We start from the raw sequence: 25,888 nt of genomic DNA, 5'->3' as shown, positions 1-25,888 counted from the left end.
GAGGAGAGAAATTCAGGTTACGCCGAAGGCTTACCCAGCCTTGTAATTAAGGGCTATCCCTTCCTTGGGAAAGACCCATAATTATCTCCTTGCTCCCAGAGGAGAATTAGTCATTGCTGGCCCCTGAACAGCAGTTGTTATTTTTCCTTTCTCACTACACTGAGGCCCATCCCTGCCCATGCATCCAAACTGGAGGCAGCTGCAAATAAATGTGAGATTTCAATGGGCTCCAACACCCCCATGCCAGGCTCTGGCATCCCTACATCAGCCCCTCCTCAGGCTCTATGCCAGGAGCCAACTGGGATGTGTGCAGGGGAAGCACATCTTGCAGCTTTATGGGGCCCAGCTCCCTCAGGGTCCCATTGCCAACCTTGGCTGCCTACAGAAGAACACAGGGATGGGAGCAAAGCAGCCTTGCTCTGGTACCATCACTGCTCACTTTTACCCTTAGTAGGGGGGTATGGGAGGGAAGATGCTGCAACCAGCATCAGAGCTGGGCTCCAACAGAACACCCAGCACTGCAGGTGCTCCACATCAGCACTTTTTCCTTCCCATTCCTGCCCATTTCCCAGGTTTTCAGCCAGATTTCAGCCTAGCCAGCACATCTGCTCCTCATCAGCAGCAAAACCCAACCAGGGGCTTCACACGGTTTGCAGGCTGTGGGTTATTTAGGCACCAGAGAAATGAGGCCAATAATGTGGTGAGCAGCTCCACCTGCCTGAGGTTTGAGAAGAGATGTGGGCAGAGGGAAAGCAGCTTGGAGCCAGCTCTGAGGCTGGTGATTGCAGCTATGGATGCTCTGCGGTGAGGGCAGCAGAGTGGGGCTGCATTGATTTGGGTGGGAGGGGGACTTGTCCTGCTTTACACCAGCCAGTTTTGCAGGCTTGTTTTGTAGCAGTTTGTTGCTGGAGGGGGAGAAGGAAAGATGGAGAAGGGCCAGGAGGGGATTTGGGGGCAGCAGTGAGAAAGCAGCCTCCAAAGAGCCATCAGATGTCTATTTCTAACGATATACCTCAGGAGATATGTGAGGTTTAGAGGCTACTGGGGTGAACAAATAGGAGCTCTGAGCTCTGCGTTCAGCCCACATCCTCAGCATCTCATTCATAAGGAGGAAACAAGCCTGGCACGCTGGGGAGCCCTCAGGCTGCATGTTGAGATATAGCAAGCAGCCTCCCTGTATGGATGCACCTATAGGAGGTGTATGCGTTTGCGTTTTCTTTCACCTCCCTATATATGTGCAGGCAGAGAAAATGTGTTCTCCCTTAGAGAAGCAAAAACGGGCCGTCTTGGGCTCAGCTGCTGTATTTCCATCCCCCACAGAGGGGCACTGTTGGATTTCATTCTGGGTATATGAGATGCTGATTCTTTTTGCTTTCCACTAAAGCAGGAGCTGTGCTGTACCCCAGGACGGGCACGAATTCCCCTTTAAGGAGAGATAAAGCCATGCAAAGTGCCAGCACTGCGTGAATCCTTCCTTACAAAGAGCTGAAAACCATCCCAACCAGAGAGGGCAAGCCAGGCTGGTATAGATCTCCAATGAAGGACCCACCGATGCCCAACCCACTGTGCTGCTTTGGTTTTTGGGGTCTGAAGGTGGGCTTTGCCGATTCAATGAAGCTGAAATTCCTTGCTTTTTCCCCTTGCAAAACAGATATAGATGTGTGTGTGTGTGTATTTTAATGTCACTTCTCCAGCACTGTGGGGTGGCTGGAAGTATTTGCTGCCTTCTCTGCTTGCTGGGAGCTGACTGATGGCACCAGCAGTCTCCCAGTTGGCTGCCTGTGTGTTGGAAGTGGGATGCAGGGAGCAGACCTGTGCCTTCCTTGCTCTCTGATAAGTGCTGATTTGGCACAAAACAGCCCAGCAATGGTCCCTTTGTGGGGAAAGGAGATGTAGGGGGTTGTTTAGGGCTGGGGATGGATGCTGCCACGTCTTCTTTGTGGGAGGCATTGAGATGTTGCTCTCCCCAGGGAGGAAGAGATGTGTGTTCAGGTCAGAGGCAGTGCTGAGAGTTTCCCATTACTGATACAGAATAGCCAGATTTTGGTGGCTGGGAGATGCTGTGACGTGAGTTGGGGTTACGCAGACACAAGGAGAAGGTAACAGGCGGCGAACAGGAGCTTGGCTGTGAGTGGAGCAGTGTCAAATTGGGCAATGAAGAAGCAGAGGGTGGAACATCATCGGGGTCAGCGTGGGATCCGGGGTGATTAGTGAGGAGGAGGCGGTGATCAGATTGCCAAATGCTGCCCAGGAAGAGGGATAACATAGCGCGGCCTCTGAGATCGGAGAGGGTGGAGAAACTGATCAGGAAATATTAGAGAAGGGGCAGCACTGGGGAATGAGGGCTCAGTGCTGGGGGATGCTGTCCTAGGGGGTGAGGAGCTGGTACAGGGACTGTGCTCTGCTCACAGCTCTGCCTTGGATGCACCTCATCACAGTGTGGTTTGGGGATGGAATTTGCTATGGATGTGGCCAGGATCCTCAGCACAGTGGGTTGCTGGGGGGATCTTGATGCTCTGCACTACTGAAAGGTTCTTCTATAGGACTATCTATCTCACCAGAGAGCAGTGGGCATGGCAATGAACTCCCTGAGCTCAAGGAGTGTTTTGACACCACTCTGAGCCATAGGGTTTGGGGTTGGGTGATGCTGTGTGGTGCTGGGGGTTGAGCTCATTGATCTGTGTGGGTCCATTCCAACTAGTGATGCTCTGTAATTCTATGATTTTAAGTTCCCAGCTCAAGAAGGGAGGAGGAATGATAGCAGCTGCAGCATCAGACAGGCAACAGCATGCTGCACTCAAACCAGAAGGGAAATGTGGCGAACTTAAAGCAGGCAACACAAAGTAAACTGGCTTTAACTAATTTGCACTAAGCTTTCCATCTTCCTGTTTGGGGTTTTGGGGATGCCTAGGATCTGTAACAAAGGTTCATGCTCCTTTTCTTCCCCTGAACCACTGCCCAGCCTTGCCCTTGCCTCGCTGCCTGCCAGGGACCCATTGGAGCGTGCAGGGTGTAGAGCTGCTGGCACTTGGCTGCAGGCACGGATGGACTCAGGCTGCTCCTGCTGGTGCTGGGCAGATGGCAAGCAGGCTGGGCTGCATTCTGAAAACAGGCCCAAAGAAAGCTTTTGTTTTGCTGCCCAGAGCTCCTCTTTCAGGCTTGGTGTATCCAGGGCATCAGCAGGTCCCCATGAACAGGGGCAGCCCTGGGGTGTTGGGGAAGTCTGATGCTCTGGGGACCATCAGCATGGTTGGTGGTACCCTGTCCTGGTCCAGACAGGGGTGGGTGGTCAAGACCTTGGGAGAGGTTGGATTGAGCTTTGAAGCTTTTCAGTGATGAGTAAGTCCTTGAGTCACATAAAGCATGAAAATAAAGAAGAAAGAACCAGGTGGGACAGAGACCAGGTAGAAAGGTGGTGATGGAGATGACAGAGAGCAGGAAGGAGGGAGAAACACAATCCACCCAAGTGGGTACATAATTTATTTGCCTATTAGCTATTAATAAGCTGGCCTTTTGTATCAAGTCTCCCGACGTTCTTGTAACAACTTCAGGCCTTTCTGCAGAGCATCACCCTTTCTGGGTGTTCCTGTGCTACTTACCATGCTAACATGATTCTTGATATGTCCCTCACCCGGCGCCGTGCCTTCGTTATCGCCATTCAGCTGAGCAAGTAATTAATGTGATTCCCCCATTACTGTGCTGTAACTATAACCTGTGGGAATGCCTCCTAGGGACACCAGGCATGATTTGCTTTGGGTGGTGCCTAAATGGTGAGGGAGGTCTTTGGGTCTGCATGGTGAAAGGGGAGCAGCCAAGCTGATGACTTGGGTGAGCAATGGACCTTCCCTTCCACTTCTTTCCACTTTCCACCACCCTTCTGGGGGCAATACTTGATAACAAGAAGCACATCAGCTGAATGCAGCAAGGTGAGGTGGAGAAGACCCATTTGTCTTAGCAAATTCATGGCTGTCCTGCTGGGTATCCAGTGTGTGCCTTCCTCCCCATCCTCCTCTTCACAAGATGGAAGAGAGACAAGCACAACCCACTCCATGTATTTGAGGGAGTCAAATGCACTTTAGAGGTGTATTTACAGGGTAGTGACCAAGACACCATGCAGTAGCATTGGAAGGACCCCTCTGAGCAGCTGAAGTCTCCTATATCCTTGGTCTTTGTGGCTCAGGGAACAAGGTGGGCCTTTTTCTAATGGAAACACCCTTCTGTGCCCTTGGGTTGCCTCACCTCCTCCCCACTGCTGCTGGATGCTGCTGCTCAGAGCTGAGCATGTGGCTGATTTTAGTGCTTTCCTGCAGTAAGAGATGCTCAGCACCTCCTGGGAACCCCTCTGAATGACCCCCAGGGCCTCCTGGGATGTGGAAGTATCACAGGTAAACTGGTCCCCAGTATATTCACCTGGCATCCTATGGGAGGAGGTGAGGGGATTCCCTTATGCTCTGTGTGTGGTGCCCATGGGGACAGCTCTGCTCTCACATCCTGAAGCTGTCCTTTGGCTGCTGATCTCATGGCTGTTCTCCTCTCAGGGCTGCTCCCCTCTCAGGGTTGGTTGCAGAAGTGTTTTGGTTTCTTTGCACCCCAGAGGTGTGCCAGTGCGGTCAGCACAGCTCTGCTTGCAGCGCTGAGTTTCTTCCCTATGTTTCCTTTAAAGCCAAGGACAGCAAGGCAAGATAGGGTTTCACCAGGGTATAGGGTTTCTGAATCTGAGTCTTTCCTGAGACAAACTCTTTCTAATCCTTACCTGCGTGTCAGAGCCGCGCAGACACCAACACGTCCATAGCCACCCATCGGATCTCCTATTGCTGGAAGAAGAGCTGTCATTTTGGCTGCCCGATCCTGGCTACAGGTGAGTGAGTGCTGTTAATTATCTTTATTTCACTTGTAACGTTTGGTACGGAGTTAACGATACCGCGATAATACAACAGAGCCCAACACCTGTGGGATGTTCCACCTCTATTAAGCCACTCTTAATGTTATTTCACCCCCCAGTAGCATGGGGAGGAACCAGCTGGTTGACAAGGTTCCCGTTTATCTCCCGTTAAAACAATGCTTGGCTCATGGCTGTGCACCAGTTGTGCTGATATAGGAGTTCTGGATGCTCTTGGGTTCCTGCCTGAGCCCAGGCGGATACGCTTTGTGCTTTCAGCATTTACAGCCTTTGCTCCTTTTCCAAGACTTAAATAAAGTAGTTACTCTTGGCTGTGATCTTTTTAATGGCTTTGAATGCTTTGCAAGTCTTCCATTAGGAAATGATTGGCTGTTGCAATCTGCTTTATTGCAGAGAGAAGCACGGAAGACATGAGGAAATATTAGTTGCATGCAGTCTGCTCACGTTAAACCATAACCAGTGGGTGAAATAATTCACTGGTGTTTCTGGCAGGCTGAGCCTCTATTGCTGCCAGGCAGCTGGTTCAACCTGAAAAAGGGGCAGGGAGGATTAAATGCGGAGCAGTTTACATCAGGTTCACACTGCAGTAAGGAGGGAGAGGAATGGGGTGTTTTCTTGTTGGCTTGATCCCATCTAGAAATGTTTTTATTCAACGATGCAGGGAATTTGGGGAGGATTTGTGTAATTTTGGGTCAACAGTGCTTCTGATTCTGGTGGATGTGGTCTCAGGTTGGCAGGATGGAGCACCACACCAGCTTGCAGGGGTGTTTTCCTCTTTGGGCATCTCCTGACATAGCCCCTGCATTGGACTCCCTGCACTTTGTGTCTGTTGTTCTTCTCAGTTTGCTCAACAAAGATCTCCCGAAGACCTGATCTCCTTCCCATGTCACACTGCCCGAAATCAAAGCAAAATGCTGCAGCTCTTACAGCTGAGCTGTGCTGCAGTCTGTGTCCCAGTGAGTGATTTCCCCCCTTCCATGTGGGCAATGGAGCTCAGCCTTCACTGCGATGGGCTCCCAGTTCTGCAGTGCTTGGTGGCCACGTTGGGGCATGGTGTTGGGTTTGGCTGCTTGCCTTTCCAAAGGTCGTGGGAAGGAGATTGAGAAACTGCTATGAGGCAAAAGCCAGCTCTGAATTGGCACAGGGCTGCTGGGGGCAGAGGAGCCCCTAAGGGCTGTTTATGATCTGAGATCCCCTTTTCCCTACAGCTGAAGGGAGATTTTTCCAGGGCTGTTTTTCCAAAGCCCCCAAATGGTGGTTGTGTCTGCAGGCAAAGCAGGCAGGGGTTTGGGGCAGCAGCTTGGAAGCCTGCAATGGAAGGCAATAAGTGATGCTGACAGTCCTTGGGATGGACCCAGGAGCCACATCCTGCAGGCTCTGTTCTGTACCATGTTGGGGCTGTTTTTGTCTGGGTACAGGCAAGGTGACCCCACTGCCTGATCCATGGGGGAGTGGGCAAAACAAGAATTGAATTGAAAAGCACATGGGGTGCAGCTCTGGTTTGCAGAGCTTCAGCAGGTTAGGAGCCTGCAAATGCAGGTTCCCAATAATGGAGGGTTTTTCCATGCACTGGGGTAGTCAGTAACTCCTTGGTGTGTGAGGAAGTGCCTGCTCAATGGGACCCAAGGCTGAGGGATGCCAAACCAGTGCTGTGCTGGTGGTGGGAGCATGGGAGGGTCCAAGCAGGGTTAAATGAATACAGCCTATGTCAAAGCAGCTCTGTCCCAGCTGTATTTGGCAAAACAGCCCCCTGAGCAGCTCTGCAATGGGAGGCAGAAAGGGCCACGTTTGGGTGTCACCCCCATGTTCCTCTTCTTAGTGCTTCTCTTTGCTCAGAAAGCAAAGGCCATGCACGCATTGGCAGCCACAGAGATGGCAGGCTGGGAGTAAGCAGAACCCAGCGAGGGAGCAAAATCCCATTTCAGGTACAAGGAGAATGAGGGCAAGGAGTCCCACCGGGCTCACGTGGGCACTGGCATCGCCTTTCTGCCTGGTGCAGGACGGGTACGAGCATCCCACAGCCAGGAGCTGGGAGAGGAGGAGGAAGCAGTAGGACCAGGACCCTGGGACAGGATGAAGATGATGCAGAAGCTGGGTTTGTTGCTCCCTTCCTCTTTGCAGTGGGTTAAAAGACTGAGGGGGGAAGAGGGAGGGAGGAGGATGGGTTGTTAGTTGGGTTTGGGGGGTTTGCTGTGCTCCTTTCGGGTGGTTTTGGGGTGGTGGTGACCGAGTTGAGTTTGTCCTTGGAGAAAAGCTGGAGAATCAGAGGGCTGCTGTGGGATGCTGGGGGTGTCAGGAGCCAGAGGGTCCCATTGACTTAATCTCAGTCCCTTTAAACCTTAATTCTGTTCTGGCTGTGTCCAAATTATGATGTCCTTCCCTGGTTAGGACTGCGGTCACCACCCTGGGGCACCTGCATTGCTCTCCAGCAAAGCACACAGTGCTGCCAACCCAAACGACCCCAACCCCTGCCCCTCCTCCTCCTGCTGCCACTGCTGCAAAGCTCGGGATCGATGCAGGTATCAGCGTGACCCACTTAGTGGCTTCCTATTGCTTTCCATTTATACCATCCATCCACTTTTGGCTTCGGCCGCAGCCTCCCAGAAGGGTTAGTGCTGATGGCAGTGGGGTGAGGATGCTGCTCGTCCCCAGGAGGAGGTCGCAGTGCTGCCCCCCAAGCTTGCCCATCCCTGCAGCCCTTTGAAACAGATGGGGAAACTTCCCCCATCGATTCACCATCGACTCTCCTCGATCGCGTTACCTCCAACAGCCCATTCAGCACCGCCACAAGGCGCCGTGCCGTGCCGCTTGCTAAACACCCATTTAAACCCTCTTTTTTTTCTTTTTCTGAATCAGGCTTAAAACTCCCGTGCTGGGTGTGGGGAAGGTGGGGAGGGCTTGGATCAGACCCAGGTGATTGCAGCCTGCCTCTCCGCAGAGCTCATTTCACCCCATCTGTCTTTTCCTGCTGCCCGAGTGGCTTTGCAGCAGCTTTGAATGAGCACCTGTGATGGGGAGCACTCGGTTCCCTCCGTGCAGGGATGGCTGTGCTCAGCCCTACCCGTTATTAAATTGCTTCCTGACCCGGTTAATCCGTAGCTGATTAATTTGGGCTGGGTATCAGTAAGGTTTCATCTGTCTCATGGTGTGGACTGTACGTTCTGGGTCTTCTGTTAATCTGGTTTATATATATATATATCCCGTATATATACCCTATATGTGTGTGTGTACATCCTAGGTTGTACCCTAACCTCTCCTTTTAAAAGCAAAGGTTTCTCTGTACATGTGGGTGTCACAGGCAGGACTTTAGGCCCACTGGTACCAGGGGGGTTCTGTAGCTCCTTTAATTGGTTCATTAGCCTCAGTGCTGGGGATGCTTCTGATTGTGGGGCTTTGCTGATTTAGGGGCACATCACCCAATGCTGAGGTATATGGAAAAGTCACCCCAATATGTCCTGAATGTGCCGCAGAGTCAGCCCAGCCCAGGAGCCACGCAGCTTTGCAATTAGCGCTGCACCCCAGCTAATTAGTTCTGCTAAAAATGAGAGAAAACTAGCAGGGACTAATTACTGCGCTAATTTGATCTGTGAGCTGGAGCTCGGGTCTGGCTGGTGCAGAGCAGAGCACGGCAGCTTGTAGAGCTGTGCAAGCATCGCCTTGTTCGACAGCTGGGAACAGTCCAGCAAAGTCCCCCTGCAGGTCCATGCTGCCCTCCTGCAGCAGAGCTGTGTGTGCAGAGCTCTGCAGCTGTGCTCTCTGGATGCCTGCCCTGGCTGCAGGACGCCCTCGGGAGCAACGTTGTCCTCGGGATAAATCCCAGCAGATGCCGGGAGCTGCTGCTGGTGGGATTAGTGGGATGGAAGCGTGGGAGGAGGATGGGGCACCTGGATGGGGGTAGGGAGATCTTGACACGTCCCATGTCCCATCAACTGAGCATAGATTGCTTTAACTCCTTTCTGCTGATACATCCCCAGTGCGGAGCGTCTCTGGGGGTACAGAAGGGGATGGTGGAGTGTGATAGACCAACCTTGAAGTCTGGGAGATGCTGTGGCCCATTTCCATTGTTGGCTGTAGGTGTGGGTGGCCAGACCTGAGCTGAAAATGCTTCAACCCGTGGGTTCTGAGATCCCCTATGGGACGCCGTGTTTTAATGTGCTTATTAACATCGTGGGTGGAAAATAGCTCTGAGGACAGAGCAGGGGGCTGGAACGGGGGAAATGGAGGTGACAGTGTCCCATAGGAACAAGGGAGCGGTGCTGTGCAGGAGCTGAGGCTGTGGCATGAGGGCAGGAATAGCTGTCTGGGGAGGAGGAGGAGGATGTGGGCTCACTGGTGTGGAGGTGGGGCACCAGGCAAGGATGTGGTGGGGTCAGAAGGGGAGAAGGGAAATCTCAGTTCCTTTGGTGACTCACGGTGACATCCCACGGGGCCGTTCCTTCCCTCATTGCTCGGGGTGACAATCTGATGGCACTGCTTGTCCCCTCTCTGCGTTGTCCCTGTCAGTGCTGTATGGGGCTGTGCTGGCTGCTCCTTGTCACATTGGGGGGGTCAGTGGTGTCCCACGTGGCGGTGGCACTGCTGCCATCCCCTCCTGAAAAGGAGCCCACTGCATCCATGACTGCAGGCAAGAGGTAGGTGGGCGCATGGGGATGCTCCAGCCCTCAGGCTTTACCCCTTCTCTTCTTTTTAATGCTGTTAGTATATATTAATGCTAAACAAGCCCGACCACCTGCTCTAAATCTCTCTCCTGGTGCCAGCGGTGCTCGGGTTCCTGTCCCCCTCTCCGCCTCCCTCCTGGGCACCAGCTCAGATCTCACCACGTCACCGAGCAGACCTGGACCATCCGGAGCATTATTGGGGATTAAAGGTGGCATCCGCCAGAAGGGACCGTCCCTCCCCCCAGCGAGCGGCTGGGGGAAGGAGGTGGGGGGCTGAGTGCCCCCTGTTCCCCTTCCCCATGGACCCCCGGTGCTTTGTAGGGCAGAGCAGGTGCCTTTCCCCGGGGCAACGGTGGGGCCGAGGCTCCAAACCACATCGGATGCTGCCAAAGCCCATCCCTGGCGTGCTGGGCTGCCAATTATACAGTGAACCAAATAGAGGAGAGACTTCTAAATGACATTGCCTGCTTTATCCCAACGGGACCTTTCAAGGGTATGGCTGGAGTGGTTGGTTTTTTTTCTCCTTTTCTTTTTTTTTCCCCTTCTACACATCCCTATGTGTGTTTAACAGCTCTCCTTCCAGATGCAGAGAGAGTTGGCACCTCCATGCCCCGCGTGGGTAAGTTGTAGGTGATGGCATGGGGGGGCTATGGGAGAAATCACTGCATGTCTCATGGAGCGCTGGGGTAGGGGGGGTGATGGGGAGGGGATGGGGGGAGGCAGTTCAACACCTCTGCTTCTCTATGGGGGATGCTGTCACTTGTCCACGTGCGTGAGGTTTGAGTGGGGATGGGAGCAGAGCTGGGGGACTTGTTTGTGGAATGCTGGTGTGTGGTTGCAGAGGGGCTGTTGGACACCACACACCCCATTTCCTGGTTTGCCATAGGGATTTGATGGGGAAAACACAAGAGCTCTCTCTCAAATGACCTTTGTCTTTTGCAGTTTCTCTGCCTTGTTGTGTTTTCTTTTTTCCCCATTCCCAGCCAGGGATTTTGGATGAAGCGTATTAGTTAATCAGATTCTGAGAAGCAGATGTTAGGTGATTTAAGAGGAAAAAACGAGGCGACTTTCTAGTTGGAGCCTGGAGGGCGTGCTGCAAAGCGTGTGGCTCTGTTCTTTCTTGGAGAGATTGCTTTGTGCCTTTGGGAAGCGCCGTTAATTTGGTCTGAATATAAAATGAGAAGGAAGAGGAGTTCTGGGGTCTGGGACAGATGGGACACTGATCTCTGGGTGTGGGGACAGGCAGATGACAGAATGCTTTGGGGGTCTGAAGGCACTGAGAGGAGGGTCACAGCCCTGCACTGCTTGTCGCCAGGTCCCCAGTGGCTGCAAATGGAGCTAAAAGGTGTGGAAAGGAGCTAAAAAGTGCCATTCAACTTCCTGCTCTTTGCCTCGGTTTTGTCCTGAAGGATGATGCAGGGCTCAGCTTGATCTGCACAGGGGCTCCATGGCAAAGCCAGATCGTGAGGTCTCACAGCCTCATCCAAGTCTCAGGCTGAAGAAGCAAAGGCTTGGGAGTTTTCTTGCACACTGTTAAGCACCCTTAATGCCTTTTAAAACCCAGATCATCTCATGGTGCCGACTTCAGATGCAATTTCACCATCAGCTTCAGCTGCCATAAGGTTGCTTTGGTGCTGAGTGAGGCTCCAGGGCATGGGTTCCCTCCTGGGCTGCAGCAGGGATGAGGTGCCATGAGTGTGGGGTCAGCTCTCCTTATCTGTCTTTTTTGTGCCTTTTTCTCCCTCTAAATGAACCTTATTCAGGCTGGGTTGCTCTCATCACCCTTCCTCCCAGCCAACTCCATTGTGGAGGCTTGAGGACTCAGTTCTGGGGCTGCTTATCTTTGCAGCAAGTCTGAAACACGCTGCTGCTTCTCCTAGCTCTATTTTCAGCTGCATTGCCCCAAATGCTCCCCTCTTAGTGTCTCTATGTGAGACAATGGGTACAGAACCAAATCTTCAGGGAGGTACCTACAAACAGCCCTGCTGTGTTTTTCATTCAAGCAGAGAGATATGGACAACACTGGCTCCCGTATGAAGTTCTGCTTTTGAACGTGCAATGCTCATAGGGAAGGTTTGTAGCTAACCAGAATGCCAACATCTCCTCCTGAAGCAGATTTGGGTTTCCAGCTTGTTCCAGCTTGCATAGATGAGTCCTGTCCCAAAGGAAGTGTGGGGAACAGTTTGGAGCCCCAGTGGCTCAGGTTCAATGAGGCAGGCACCTCTGTGTGCTCGCAGCCCCAGTACAGGACTGGTCCCCATGCGGATGTGGCCTGGATTGCACTGCTATTCCTGGCAATTGAGGGCATTTGAGTTTTTCAGTCCCTCCTGCTGAACTTTGCTGGGTAAGAAAGCCACCGTGCCCTTGGCGATTAGTGAGCACGTGGAGAATGGAGCAGCACCGCGTGTCCTTATGTCTAGAAAACACATTTGGAGGGGAGAGAGATGGAGGGGGAAAAAGAGGGAGAAATAAATGAGGGGGTGGACAGGATAAATGCATTTTGGGTGTAAATGTTCCCAGGATTTCTCTCTGTTAACTTCAAATGGGTTCACCGTCCACCCCAAGTTCTGGATCAATACAAGGAGTCCCCACTTCATGCCCCTTTTCATGCAGGTCAGAGGGGTTCTCTAGGGCTGATAGATGCTTTCTTTTCCTCATGGGCAGCACTCCTCAGAACCTCTCCTGGCCTCTGCTTTGGGAAGTGCTTACCATGTGCCAGGTGACCCAGCTGCCCAGCACCTCCAGTTTGACCAGCATCGCTCCCAGTTGGAGCAAGGCTGTAGCAAACAAAGCTTGGGATGGGTGGGCAAAGCCTGGGTGGGACACCTGAATCCTCCCCCATCTGCTTCTGACCCCCTATGTAGAAATGGAGAGGTTTAGTGATGACAGCTAATCTGTGCAAACAGGGCCCACAGGATCCAGAGCTGAAAAATACTCTGGAAGTGCAATGCTGATGAAATTAAGGGCTGTGTTAAGATACACAGAGTTCTCTGACCTCAGGTTTGTTTCATTCTCTTTGGTCAAGCAAAGCGAGCCACGATTCATCTGTCTCCCCTGTCTGTTTGCTTGCAGATTCTCATAGCGTGGGAAAGAAGCAAGCTGCCGGCATTCGACCCGGGGATTTATGCTGCTAATCTGATTAGTGTATGATGGACGTGTCCAGTTGGAAGGAGATGGAGGTGGCACTAGTCAGTTTTGACAACGCTGATCAGATCGTGGAGGATCCCTGTTATTCAAACGACCTCAGCCCCGCCAGCCAGTCACGGAAAGGCCATCCCAGCTGCGCCAACCTCCTCTCCAACTGGAGGATCCTCATCAACAGTGAAAACGCCAACAATGAGACCATTTTCTCCAGGTTCTCTGCTGAGTTCAGCGAGCACCTGGTGGGGGAGCGGGTGGGGATGGAGGAGGGGGACCAGCGAGTTATCATCAACATTGCTGGGCTGAGGTTTGAGACACGGCTCAAGACCCTCAACCAGTTCCCAGAGACCTTGCTTGGGGACCCAGAGAAGAGGATGCGTTACTTTGACTCCATGAGGAATGAATATTTCTTCGATAGGAACAGGCCCAGCTTTGATGGGATCCTGTACTATTACCAATCCGGTGGGAAAATCCGGCGTCCGGCCAACGTCCCCATTGATGTCTTTGCTGATGAAATCACCTTCTATGAGCTGGGTGACGAAGCCATGGACCAGTTCAGGGAGGATGAAGGGTTTATCAAGGACCCTGAGACCCTCTTACCAACCAACGACTTTCATAGGCAATTCTGGCTGCTCTTTGAGTACCCTGAAAGCTCCAGTGCAGCCAGAGGTGTAGCTTTGGTCTCCGTCCTGGTCATTGTCATCTCCATCATCATCTTCTGCATGGAGACCTTGCCAGAGTTCAGAGAGGAAAGGGAGTATAAGTCCCCCCAGGAGCTTTCTAGGAATACGACGGACACCTTGCTGGCCCACAGCACCTTCACAGACCCTTTCTTCGTCATAGAGACTGCCTGCATCATCTGGTTCTCCTTTGAGCTGTTCGTCCGATTCATTGTTTGCCCCAGCAAGACCGAGTTCTTCAAGAACATCATGAACATCATTGACATCGTGTCCATCATCCCCTACTTCGTGACACTCACCACTGAGCTGATCCAGCAGAGTGAACTCAACGGGCAGCAGAACATGTCCTTGGCCATCCTACGGATCATCCGCTTGGTGCGGGTCTTCCGGATCTTCAAGCTGTCCCGGCACTCCAAGGGGCTGCAGATCCTGGGGCAGACCCTCAAGGCCAGCATGCGGGAGCTGGGTTTGCTCATCTTCTTCCTCTTCATCGGCGTCATCCTCTTCTCCAGCGCCGTCTATTTTGCAGAAGTGGATGAGCCGCAGTCCCATTTCTCCAGCATCCCTGATGGCTTCTGGTGGGCCGTGGTCACAATGACAACCGTTGGCTATGGTGATATGTGTCCCACCACCTTGGGTGGGAAGATTGTGGGCACTCTGTGTGCTATTGCAGGAGTGCTGACCATCGCGCTGCCCGTCCCCGTCATCGTCTCGAACTTCAACTATTTCTACCACAGGGAGACAGAGAATGAAGAGAAGCAAATTCTACCCGGGGAGGTGGAGAGGATACTCAACAGCGTGGTGACGGGCAACGACAGCATGGAGTCTCTCAATAAGACCAATGGGGGTTACCCTCGAGACAAGGCCAAAAAGTGATGCTTGTTTTCCATGGCAAAGCTGAGCGCTGTTGGGTGGGGTGGGCTGGGTAAGGCATGCAACATCTGCAAGCTGTGTTTTGTTGTTGTTGTTTTTTTTATTATTATTATTTTAAACCAAATGTGCTGCTGCTTTTTTTTTTTCTTTTGTTTTTTTTTTTTTTTTTTGTTTTTGTTTTTCTAGACATTTTTCAATCTCTTTTCCGTGGCTGTTCAAATAAACACCATCTTTCTTATCTCTCTTCCCTGCTCATCGGTCTGCTTTTTATTACTTGATGCTCATCTGTTTGGCATTCAGCTTTCCTGACCGCAGCATCAGAGCGCGGCGCCCCCATGCATGGAGATTTTTCCCCATTTACTTGAAAGGCAAAGAGGGGAAAACTGCAAGAAAAGCTTTGCCTGGTGCCACCCAGCTTCACAGGGCTGGTCCCATCTCCCTGCTCTTCTCAGCCCATTGCCCATGCTTCCTCTGCAGATTGGCTTCCCTGATCTGTGCTGGTGGCACAGAAGGGTGGACAATGATGGATGGGACCGAGCCAGTGGGTGCAGGGATTTAAAGAGGGAGAGGGGTGAGGACTGACCCCAATGGTACAGCCACCAAGGAAGGGTTGTGGCTCAGTGCCCATGGGGGTTCTGGTGGACCAGCTGAGCTCTGAGAAGGGCAGGGGGGACTTTGAATGCAAACAAATGTTCAACTTGTGGTTTATCTGGTGCGCAAATGCCCTTGGGGACCAATCTCTGTGACCTTGTAGCTTTTATTGTCACTTAAGTTGCTGCAAATGGAGCACAGAGTAATGAGGGCTGACATTTCCTGACAGCTTGGCTCTGCATTGTAAAAGGCACTTCTGGTTTTTGAAAACATGCGAATTTCCATGGGCATTTTTGAAGGGAGAAACAGAAACAGATCGTTTTGCTGCGCTCTCTATTGCCAGCAGGTTTTCTTCCGACAAAAACATTTTTGTTCCAACTTCTCTGCTTCACTTGGCTTTTTTTTTTGATGTTTCTGCCTACATTAAAATCACAGCTTTTCATGCAGTGTCTACACATCCGCTTTTGTATCCCACATCTGTTCTACTCAATGTCTCATCTCCTAAAGGGTCGGTGTTGATCATTATGCAACGTGCCAGCATCTCTGGTTTGCAGCTTCATTCATAAAGGAGTGCTGGAAGATTATTTCTTTGTTTGTTCTCATTCCCAGGCTGATGTAAAACATGAGTTGGGGCGTGCTGGGATTTTCCCCCTAGCAGAGATTCTGCACCAACCTATCCAGATTCTGCTCCCCTGCTTGGAGGGGTGGACGTCCTACAACCAGATCTTTATCACACTGGGTATCTGTAGAAGGCACAGCTGGGCACATCTGGAGAGCAGCACTTTGAGGCACCCCCAGCTCCTTTCAGGCAGTTTTAACCTCATTTATTTCTTACTTAATAGCAGAAAGAGTTGAGCTTTCAATGCTGATAGGAAGGGTTGTCATGTTTTTCAGGTAGAACCATCTCCCTCTTCCTTCAATCCAGAACATCCAAGCAAGCCTTGGAGCATCCTTTTGGCACTGGTTATTTCCCTGTGCACTGAAATACAGTTTTGGCTCCAGAGCCACGAGGTGGCACTCCAGGACAGACATTTCTTAGGCATAGAAGTATGACAGCAGTCCCAGTTTGTGCTCCCCACTCTCATTCGTGGTCTCTGGGGTCTTGGTCCCACCAGGGCTGCTGATCCCTGCAGCTGTAGTTCCTGCTGCATCGAGCTCATAACAATGGTAGAGCCAAGGGGCAACGGAGTGCTCTAAGCTATGGAAATGGAAGCAAGGCTTCCTCTCTATACATGCACAGCTGCGTGCAGAAGCATTGCAATGGGGATCTGCAGTCTGTGGGATTGGGATGGGGAATTCAACTTCCCTGGATGGAAACTGAGGTTTTCCAGTATTGCTCATTTGACACGACCCCAGTACAAAACCAGCTTTGGCTTCCTACAAACCTCAGCTCCCTGCAGCCCCAGTCTTGTTCTGTTGCATCAATGTTCTGCCACCACCATGAAGCAGCAATTGTACAACAGCTCCTCCCCAATTCCTGCCCTTTTATCACCAATAAACGTGCAGCCACCAACTCTACATCATCAACATTTTATTTGCATGCAAGCAAGGACACCTTAGAAAACACAGCCATGGTCTGGTTGAGTGCTGTCATCTCAGTAGATCTAAATAGCCTTGGCCAGTCCAACACGGTTGTTGGCCCGGTCGAAGATGCTGTAGTACACTCTGATGAAGACATCACCCAATATCCAGAGGTCTGCAGAGCTGTTCTGGAAGCTGCTCATGCAGGTTCCTTGGTCATTCTATATTTGAGACAGAAGGCAAATAGGGAAAACATGGGTTAGAAGCTTTTATTGGGTTGCTTTGGAGGCTTGTGACCATCTCTGATGGAGAAGCCAAAGCCATGAGAGACACTGGAGAAAATAAAAGGACATGGAGACTGGCTTTGGTACCATGGTTCCTCCTTACCTGCTCAGTGTAAGCCAAAGCAGGCACAGGATACTGAATGCCATCGATGACAAAGACAACGTCAGGCATGGCAACGATGTGGCTGCAGTTCACACTGTACTGCAGAGGGCAGAGGAAAGAGGCATTAATGGGGTAAAAAGGGAAGGGATTTGATTTGGTTGGTGTGAACTAGAGACTGAGAGAGACCTGTAGAGGTCTCTGTTGGGGCAGCTGGGGGTGGTTTGCTACAGATATGGTATGTCTGTGTGTGGAAGCAGGCGTGTGCCAGGCTGCATGCAGCACTAGCAGAGGAGGACATGGACACTCTTACCTCTCCATATGAATTCTGATTGGCCCCAACTGCACTTTGGATGTCACCAATATCTAAAGCCGGCCCGGCCACAAGGGATGTGCCTGTGTCAATGATGGCTTGGCAGCCACTGCTGCACGCAATCTCCTGCTTGTTCACGATGATGCTGGCAGGAGGGAAGGAAGAACAGGCAAGAAACTCACCTCGCATCCTAGTGATGCTTTCAAACACAGTCCCAAGGGAACGGGTTTAGTGCAAGAGAAGAACCAGTGGAAGAGATGCAACCCCAAAGTGCTGTGGGGTTTGGTCTTTTGGCCTTCTGCACTGTGTTAGTGCCAGCAGAAAGCCTGTGATGTTCATGGGTCTCTTAAGAAACACTGGTTAGAAGTGAACATAAATCAGCAATCATTTCATTACCTGTCCATAGAGATCTGCCAGTAACCTTGGTAAGAGACAGGGATCCAGTTGATGGGGCCAGTGAAATAGGACTCATCGATGCCCCCAAAGATGACCATGCTCCCCATTGTCTCACTGGATGATACATAAAGGAAAAACACCAGTTTGGTAGTGTATCTTCAGAGCTGTTACCTTAGAACAAGGGGCTGTGAGTGCCATGGATCAGAACACCACAGTCACATTCTCATTGCTGTGCACCAACAAGGCGTGACACCAATGTGCTCCCCTGTTCCTACCCATCACGACACACAGACAACAGCCAGATAGCATCAGTGGCAGTGCAGGAGCTGGGGTGACCAGCAAGTGCATTGATCTGAACCAAACCCATTTGCTACCTCCCCCAGCCCTCAGGACTGAGGCATCTTACCGGGATAGATAGACCGAGAAGAGGTTCTGCTGCAGCAAACTCTCATTCACCATGTTATCAAAGACTGGAGTGATTCCATCAGCAGCTAAACTTGGGTAGCCCAAGCCCAAGATCCCATCAAATTTGACATAGACAAAGAATTGGCCAGGCTCAGAGGTACTCAAGCCAAAGAGCTGGTTGGTGTCCATTAGGGATGCAACCTAGGGATGGGGACAACACTGTTAGCTCTGGGATATAGCAATACAGGTGGATATTGAGTGGAGAAGGCATAGAAGAAGCCACTGAGATGCCACTGTGACACTTACAGTGACGGTGTCGCAGCCCACGATGCCCTCCATGTCACCAGTGCCATAGTGAATGGACAGGTTCTGCCCCATGCTTTTGTAGGTGGAGGACTGCGATGGGTTAAACATCTGATGGCTTTCTAGAAGGTAAGTGGGAAACCAAAAAAGAGGATATTTCAGCAAGGCTGAGCCATAAGGATAGCGTGGGAGGAGGAACCCTGCAGAATTGCTGTTTAGAACTGCCATTTATTACCCTGCTGCAGGAACAATTTAGCTGTGAACATTTGCTGTACATCCCTACAGCATCTTAATGCCAGGGATCCGCAGGATAACCCAGCACTGCTTTGGGGTAGATAGGGAAACTGGGGCAGCACACACAACCCCATGGAGTAGAACACTTAGAAGCATGATGAGCAGCTCCAACAGGACACAATACCAATGGGCTCTGCTCACTGTGCTGCCCTCTGATCCCTGAGCAGTGTCACCCCAAAATCTGGGCTTGATCCTGCAGCTACAAGCCCAGGATGTGTTGCCCTGCCAAAATAGGGACCCCTGTCCACTGTTACTTACGGCAAGCTGGGCTGGTGCAGGAGACAGAGGGAACCCAGAGATTGGAGGAGCCGGTGTCAAAGACCACAGTGAAGTCCTGAGGTGGGGTGCCAATGGAGATGGTCCCATAGTATTCCATCTATGGGGCAAGACAAGAGATGCTTTTAGGGCATAAAACCCCAAGCTAGCAGCCTTCTATGCATGCATGGGAACAGACTGCTTGCAGCAGAGCAGCTGCATGGGAAGAAGTAAAAGATATCAACTTTGGGGGGAAAACCCTCAGGATTTGGTCCATGCATGGCATAGTCATAGGGATGGGCATGGCACAAACCAACCCTAGACTGAAATACCGTGGGTCAAAGCCAGAACTCACATCCAGGGTGTTCAGTAGGGGCTCGGAGACCACGGTGAGCACATCAGGAAAAGCATGAGGGAATTTGGTGCTGATGTCGTAGCGGTGATGCTGGAGGAAGCGGTGCAACAAGCCCTTCTCCCGGAGGATCTCTCTCAGCTTCTTCCCCCTTTCCAAGGGCAGCCTGGAGAAAGGAAAACAGGGTGAGTCAGGAGCTGGATGCTTGCAGCAGTGCTGGTATCAGTGCAGTGCTGCAGGGACTCACCTGGTGATGCCATCGGAGAGAGCAAGGACCACGCACAGGAGCACCAGGGATCGCATTGCGTCAGAGATGAGGGTTGCAAGAAGTGCCCCGTGGCTTAAATAGCCTCAGTGCCCCCCACCTGTGGGGCCAAGGGCAACCACGGAGCCGTCCCCACCTGGTGGGCACCCAGCCAAGGTACCCCCGGTGACACCCAGGTGCTGGCACACATGGCAAACAACACCCAGCATCCACACGTCACCGGGGGTGTGGGGACAGAAAGGTGCTCCTGCTCTGCCCCCATCCTTTAACACCCCAAATCCTTCATCCCCACCACCCTGCGGGCACCACATTTTGCAGTCATTTTCCAGGTGGGAATCTGAAACACACACAGCAGTGGGACCCCAGCTTTGTGCTCCCCCAACTACAGAGGGTCTGTCTGGGGTTGGAATGGGGAAGGGGGCCCGTCAGTGTGGGGACATGGGTGTGAGGGCTGCCTGCACGTCCCGGCCTTCTGTTATCTGCAAAACCAATTAGTGAAGTGGGATACAAACAGCCCGCAGGAAAGGTGACCCCCTCAGCATGCCGACCCCTCTCTGTGTGCTGTGTGCCCAGCGATACGGGGGCCATTAACCCAAGATTAAACACCTTAATGAGCACCTTGCTATCAGCAGTGTTGCTAATTGCTAAAGGCATCAGCTTGCCCTTTTCACTGGGGAGCTTGGCTTGGGCTGGGGGATGCAAGGAGCCCCCTATCAGCTCCTGTTTGAGCCTCCCCCATGCCCCAAAAGCCAGAGGCAGCTGCTGGCATCACAGTAGGGGTTGGGTTCCTCTGATGATAGTGGAGCAAAGCTGACAGACCCCTTTTGTCTCTGTCTTTTGAGTCCCTTATTACAAGGGATTTCTTAGCATTGAAGTGATGCTACATGTCCCTCCACTGCAAGGTGGGCAGCTTCCTGCAATGGGCCCTGCTCTCGTCATTAGGTAAAGCAGGGATTCATGTTGATTTCTTCACCTGCATAATGGGAGCAAGCTGGAATTGATCCATTGATTTGGACAGAGGTGGGGATGGGCTGGGTTGGATGAACCCCTCTAGGAAAGCCCATTCCCATCTGATCAGACCCACCAGGACACAAGGAAGGTCCCGTTCCCACCTTCCCATCCCCATCCCCATCCTCCAAGTATAAAGGACTTTCTCCTTATATCTGATCCCCTCCAAACCAAGATGATATGTGGGGTTGGTCGGTTTGTTAACCAAGCAGCTCATAGAGATGAGGTTTTATTTTGATGCATATTATTAAAACCAAACAAACAACACACAGCTGAATAAAATCAACCCAGGCATTGCAATGTTTTATTTTCACCCAAAATACACTGGTTGAGACAGAAAGGTTGGGGAAGCTTTCTCCCAATCTTGTTTATTTCACATTCTCTATTAACACAGCATCTGCCACAGACCTCCAATGGGCATCCTTAGAAACAGAAACAACTACTACAATAGCACCAAACCCCATAAAAATGCACCAAAAAGGGAAGGGATGTGGGGGGGAAACACACAGACCCCGAGCACTTCCATGCCCCACAGCCAGCTTTGCCTTCAAGCACTGCCACTGCTTTAAGGGATGTCAAGGGATGCATTGCCCTCTCACATTTGACCAGCAGATATAGAGGCTGATGTGGAAAACTTCTCCCTGTGTCCCATAGCCCTACACTGGGCAGCAGGCAGATCCACTCCCCCCCCTTGATAAACACATGGCACTGCAAGATGCTTTGCACCAGAGCTTGAACATCAGGGAAAAGTCAACCCTTAATTAATTACTCAAGCTAATTGATAGCTGTTTCTTTCAATTGAAGGCCGGATGAGAAAGTTCACTCCTCCCAAATGAAAGGATGGAGGTGAAATCTGGCTGACAGCATCCATTGCATGCAGGCTATGCTCCATGAAAGGGTTTTTGGAGGCCAAAGAGATTTGCTGTCCTCCATCTGCTCTTTGCTAAGCAATGTGCCAGAGCAGCTTCACTTGACCGTGCCTCAGTTTCCCCATACACATGGCTTGTAGCAACGCTGTCTACCTTGGAAAAGCACTTGTAGGGTTGCCTGGGGGAGGGAGGGGGGAGAAATGGGTGCTGGGGGCTGCAGGCTGGGCTGACACTCACGGCTCCATCACCTAAAAGTCAAAGTTCTTGAAGTTGAGGGAGCAGCGGTAGCGACCATCGAGGAACCTGGAGCAGCTGAAGTTGGGCAAACAGGGGCAGGTGTGATGCTGGCGCTTCCCCAGGAATGGGATCTGCAGAAAGAATGGGAGAGAGAATGGAGAGACCCCAACCCAACCTTAACCCTAACCCAAATCCTAAACACAACTGAGACTGAGCCCTAAACCTAAGCCAAACCTAAACCCAACCCTGACCCTGTGCCAGGTAGAAATAACCAGCCAGGACCAAAGCCCTGGGAATTTCTCTCTGCTGCTTCTCAGCTGTTTGATGGGAATAGGCCTGAAATGAATTTCTGATCCCTCAGCTTTTGTTCCCCCCTCAGAAAATGAAGGAATGGGATCATTAAATCTTTGTTCCCACCGCTCACGATCGATCTGTGGGCACAGAGACGGAGCCCCCCGGGGGCCATGTGTCTGCAGATGGAAGAGAGATGGCAGCTCGGGATAATCCGAACACGTCAGGGCTTCAGGTCGGATGGAGAGAGCAGCGTTCAGGCGGCTCTGCGGTATTAGCGAGGCGTCTCCCTGCTTGGCAGGGCGTTTACAAATCAATTCGGAGCAGTTTGCTTTAGAATGAATGTGTCGGGCTGCTCAGCCCCTGCTCCCAAGGCACCTTGTGGCTTTAGGGTGGTGGGGACAGGCAGAAAACATCCCATGGGATAACAGCACTGCACCGTGCATCCCTGAAGACCCCCATAGTGATGCCCAGAGCCTCATCCCAATCCTGTCCCACCCCCTCACCCTCCCAGCTCAGTGCATTTTCCCACCCAGTGCTTGGACCCCCCACCCACAGGACCCCCCCACCCGGTACCTTGTGGCTGAAGGGGTGGCACTCATCCCCCTCCTGCCCCAGAGGGGTGCACATCCTCAGACCCCGCAGCCAGAGGCTGACAGCACAGCACGTCCCGCTGCCGCACTGCGGGTCCCGCTCACAGGCCTGGGGAAAGGCAATAGGGTCAGCCTGCCCACCCCCAGGGTCCTGGTCACCCCCCCTAGGTCAGGGGGAGCAGCCAAAGGAGGTGAGGGATGCTCAGAGCTCATCCATTTGGATGTGGGATGGGAGGTTTGCAGCACAGCCTGGATATAGGGTGGTCTGCAGCATGAAGATCCAACATGCTTGGAGTAAAGGAGCGATGCACAGGGGAGAAGCTTGCAGCTCAAACCCCCAAAGCAACCCAGTTCTTCCTGAGCACCCTCTTAGCCCCCAAATGATGCTAAAAACCAATGACAGGCCACAGCTTGGCTGCCCTTACCCTCCTTCCAGCCCAATTCGGGATCATGCTCCCCATCAAACTCTCTTTTCCTCCAGCTGGAAAAGTTCCTAAGCCCCCATTTCCCTGCATACTGAGTCCAATGCTTAGAGGAGAAACAGGAGCTGCACTCCAGTGGGATGACTTCACACTCACGTGTGCTCAGAGGGACACGGGAGGAAGGAACAGGATTGATAGGGAACAGCACCAACACATTGCAAAACCAAGCAGAAAATGACCCAAAGCAAACAGTGAAAGGAGTTCAAGCACCTCATGTTTGTCTTAGTGCAAACAGGGAGGGTGGGAGAGGCTGGGTTCACACCAAACGTGACTTTGCACGGTGCAGGGTGGGAGACTGTAGGGCAAGTTCAAAGCACGCTGAGCTCAGGGCAGCAAATTCAGCCCCCACTTTGAACAGACAAAGCAGAACACAGCAAAACCCAACACAGATCAAACCCATGCATCACACTTCAGAGAGCAAGAGAAGCAGCACAAGGATAAGGATACTGACCCACAGGGATGCTGAGCACCATTGGTGCCTTATCTCCAAATAAAACCAGCCATAAAATGACCCCAAATGCTGAGTGCTGAAGTGCTGAGGCTGCACTTACCCCTGTGATCACAGCTCCATGGTGGGAGGGCAGCAGCAGCAGCAGGCAGAGGGTCTGCAGCAGCCGTCGCATGGTGCTGTTGTCTGCCTGCACCACCTGCACCCCGGCCCTATATACCCCCCTGCCCTCCCCTCCAGCCTGGGTGGGTTATTGGGTTGTTTTTTCCCTCCCAATCAGAGCAAGCAGATGAGACCTGCATCGTTAATAGTAGGAAAGAAATATTCTTTTCCCAGCGAGGAAGGGGGGGGGTGGAATACTCACAGAGCAGCCATCCCGCCCCCATCCATATCCCAGGGTTATTTCTCAGCTCAGCTAACACAGCTGGATTTCTTGGGCTGGTGCATATTTATCCCTGACAGGTGTAGCTGAGGATCAGATTGAGAATTAGCAGTTCTGGAGCTAAAAGGAGATAGATATAAAGGGCCGTCGTGGATGGTACATAGTGTGTAAATGCCTCAATTGGTGCTTCATAGGATAGTGGGATATCCTGAGTGTGTCCCCCTCCTCTATGGGTCTGATTGAATCTGGAGCGTCTGTTGGAATCACATGGAAACAAGAGCAGGGATTGCTAGAGCTTAAAAACAGGAGAGGATGAACCATCAGCATCTGCTTTTATTTATACATTGTGGGAGGGTGTGAGGGACAGAGCTCTGCATGGAGAAAGCTTCATGAATCCATAGAAATACACAGCTGTGGCTGGTGCTTGTCCTGTGCTCCCATGGCCCAGCCTGGGTTCCCATTGCCCAGAGCCATGTGTGCCCAGGAGGTGGCAATGCTCCTTTACACAAGGGCTGGGAGTAAGTCTCTATTGAAGGAGTATTCCTGATATTGACCCACTGAATGGAATCTCTCCAACCCTGGACTTCAAGGCACCATCCCTGTAACATCCAGGCTGCCAAACAGCAGAACAGCTTTGCTCCCTGCTGTCTCTGACAGCAGAATTTCTCTTGCACAGCATCAATCCCATGTTAAATTATCTAGTTAATTGCCTAAAAATAGCCCAGCTATTTCCCCCTCCAAAGGCCAGCGTCCCCTTTGAAGTGGCAGCTGTTCTCCTGCTTTGCTGAAGTCTCCACCTGGTCTTGAATTAATTTCTCCCAGTCCTCAGAAATTCCTCCGTCCTAAAGCCTCACTGCAGGGAATGGGCCATCAGCTGGGATTCTGGGGTCCCTGTGTGTGAATGTATGGGGGGGATTCAACCTTAATAGGGCACAGCTGTATCTTATTCCTGTGTTCCCCCCCTCAAAGGAGGGTGAAAATAACCCAAAATGGAGCTCTGGGACAGGCAGGATATCCAGCATGGAGGGGGATGCAATGGGATTGGAGTGAGTGGTGACGATTCTAACTCAATCAAGAAGGGGAAAAAAATTAAAAGAGAAATAAAACTAAGAAAAATCACCACTGCATTTCACTTCCCCCATCAATAACATTTTAATTTTCCAAGCTGACATGATGAGATCCATTGCCAGGGCTGAGCTGGATGCGTTTCAGCCATCAGTCTCAGGCTCTGATGGCTCTGCCATCCATCACCTCCTGCACACTGAAAGCAGGGCACGAATGGCTGTGATACAACACTACAGCCCCACGTCCTCTGTGGGAGTGGGTGTGGGGCCCTTACAGCTCTTTGGGGACAAATACAGGGCATAAAGAAAGGTATGGAGCTGTGTTGGGATGGACAGGATGGGTGTTAGGAAAAGGCTGAGCACCAGAGGGAGGTGGGCATGGCACAGCTCCACAGGGCAGGGGCACCCAAAACCATAGGGGTTGGGTGGAGGGAGTTGGACTTAGTGGTACCTGTAGGTCCTCATTGACCAGTGGTTGACTAATGGTTAACCAATGGTTGACCAGTGTTTGGCTAATGGTTGACCAGCAGTTGACTAGTGGCTGACTACTAGTTGACCAATGGTTGACCAGCAGTTGACCAGTGGTTGGCTAATGGTTGACCAATGGTTGAACAGCAGTTGACTAGTGGTTGACCAGTGGTTGATCAATGGTTGCCCAGCAGTTGACCAGTGGTTGACAGCGGTTGACCAATGGTTGACCAGCGGTTGACTGGTGGTTGACTAGTGATTGACTAATGGTTGGCCAGTGGTTGACTAGTAGTTGACCAATGATTGACTAATAGTTGACCAGTGGTTGACCAGCAGTTGATCAGTGGTTGACCAATGGTTGACCAGTGGTTGACTACTGGTTGACCAATGGTTGACCAGCAGTTGACCAGTGGTTGGCTAATGGTTGACCAATGGTTGACCAGCAGTTGACTAGTGATTGACTACTAGTTGACCAATGGTTGACCAGCAGTTGACCAGTGGTTGGCTAATGGTTGACCAATGGCTGACCAGCAGTTGACCCGTGTTTGACCAATGGTTGACCAGCAGTTGACTAGTGGTTGACTACTAGTTGACCAATGGTTGCCCAGTGGTTGCCCAATGGGAACATACCGGTGCTGCTCAGGGCGGTTCTCGTACACTGGCTTCGCTTTTTGGCCCTGCGGAGCCACCGTAGCGTGCGTCACATGACCGACGC

The 25,888-nt window shown here is 51.8% G+C and overlaps 3 protein-coding genes across 5 annotated transcripts; 1 reads left to right on the top strand and 2 right to left on the bottom strand.

Annotated features, from left to right (window-relative positions):
* The first annotated feature begins 1,387 nt into the window (after positions 1–1,387).
* Positions 1,388–14,497, top strand: KCNA10 (potassium voltage-gated channel subfamily A member 10). Of its 2 annotated transcripts, none has more exons than XM_085527345.1 (2): positions 1,388–4,858; positions 12,631–14,497. In XM_085527345.1, exon 2 carries the CDS (start codon positions 12,705–12,707, stop codon positions 14,253–14,255), a length of 1,551 nt encoding a protein of 516 aa, XP_085383471.1. In that variant the 5' UTR covers positions 1,388–4,858; positions 12,631–12,704; the 3' UTR covers positions 14,256–14,497. The 2 variants fall into 2 exon arrangements, with proteins under 2 accessions (XP_085383471.1, XP_015740581.2); XM_015885095.3 differs by lacking the exon at positions 1,388–4,858 and adding an exon at positions 6,913–6,995.
* A 1,931-nt stretch (positions 14,498–16,428) lies between these two features.
* On the bottom strand, positions 16,429–19,481 carry LOC107324766 (embryonic pepsinogen). Its single transcript, XM_015885096.2, has 9 exons — positions 19,314–19,481; positions 19,070–19,232; positions 18,718–18,835; positions 18,169–18,287; positions 17,864–18,063; positions 17,458–17,571; positions 17,062–17,206; positions 16,752–16,850; positions 16,429–16,585 (listed from the first exon to the last, which is right to left on the bottom strand). The coding sequence occupies exons 1-9, from the start codon at positions 19,367–19,369 to the stop codon at positions 16,448–16,450; spliced, it is 1,152 nt and encodes a 383-aa protein (XP_015740582.2). The 5' UTR covers positions 19,370–19,481; the 3' UTR covers positions 16,429–16,447.
* Positions 19,482–20,616: 1,135 nt separating this feature from the next.
* Positions 20,617–25,768, bottom strand: PROK1 (prokineticin 1). Of its 2 annotated transcripts, none has more exons than XM_015884981.3 (3): positions 23,363–25,768; positions 22,313–22,438; positions 20,617–21,576 (listed from the first exon to the last, which is right to left on the bottom strand). In XM_015884981.3, exons 1-3 carry the CDS (start codon positions 23,432–23,434, stop codon positions 21,457–21,459), a joined length of 318 nt encoding a protein of 105 aa, XP_015740467.2. In that variant the 5' UTR covers positions 23,435–25,768; the 3' UTR covers positions 20,617–21,456. The 2 variants fall into 2 exon arrangements, with proteins under 2 accessions (XP_015740467.2, XP_085383470.1); XM_085527344.1 differs by lacking the exon at positions 23,363–25,768 and adding an exon at positions 22,755–23,324.
* Positions 25,769–25,888: the final 120 nt, after the last annotated feature.

This window comes from Coturnix japonica, chromosome 38 (genome assembly GCF_054131305.1).
Source record: "Coturnix japonica strain WE chromosome 38, WE-NBRP24, whole genome shotgun sequence".
Classification (NCBI taxonomy): domain Eukaryota; kingdom Metazoa; phylum Chordata; class Aves; order Galliformes; family Phasianidae; genus Coturnix; species Coturnix japonica.
Note: the sequence above shows the minus strand (reverse complement) of the source record. Positions and strands in the feature narration are given on the sequence as shown.

Excerpts from the sequence above, each read along its gene's own strand:
- PROK1 (XM_085527344.1), bottom strand. The coding sequence starts at position 22,844 with ATGCAGGGAAATGGGGGCTTAGGAACTTTTCCAGCTGGAGGAAAAGAG. Across the intron at positions 22,439-22,754 it reads CGAATTGGGCTGGAAGGAGG|GCCTGTGAGCGGGACCCGCA; the intron begins GTAAGGGCAGCC and ends GCCTTTCCCCAG. Across the intron at positions 21,577-22,312 it reads GCCACCCCTTCAGCCACAAG|ATCCCATTCCTGGGGAAGCG; the intron begins GTACCGGGTGGG and ends TTCTTTCTGCAG.
- KCNA10 (XM_085527345.1), top strand. The coding sequence starts at position 12,705 with ATGATGGACGTGTCCAGTTGGAAGGAGATGGAGGTGGCACTAGTCAGT.
- LOC107324766 (XM_015885096.2), bottom strand. The coding sequence starts at position 19,369 with ATGCGATCCCTGGTGCTCCTGTGCGTGGTCCTTGCTCTCTCCGATGGC. Across the intron at positions 19,233-19,313 it reads CTCTCCGATGGCATCACCAG|GCTGCCCTTGGAAAGGGGGA; the intron begins GTGAGTCCCTGC and ends TCCTTTCTCCAG. Across the intron at positions 18,836-19,069 it reads CCCTACTGAACACCCTGGAT|ATGGAATACTATGGGACCAT; the intron begins GTGAGTTCTGGC and ends CTTGCCCCATAG.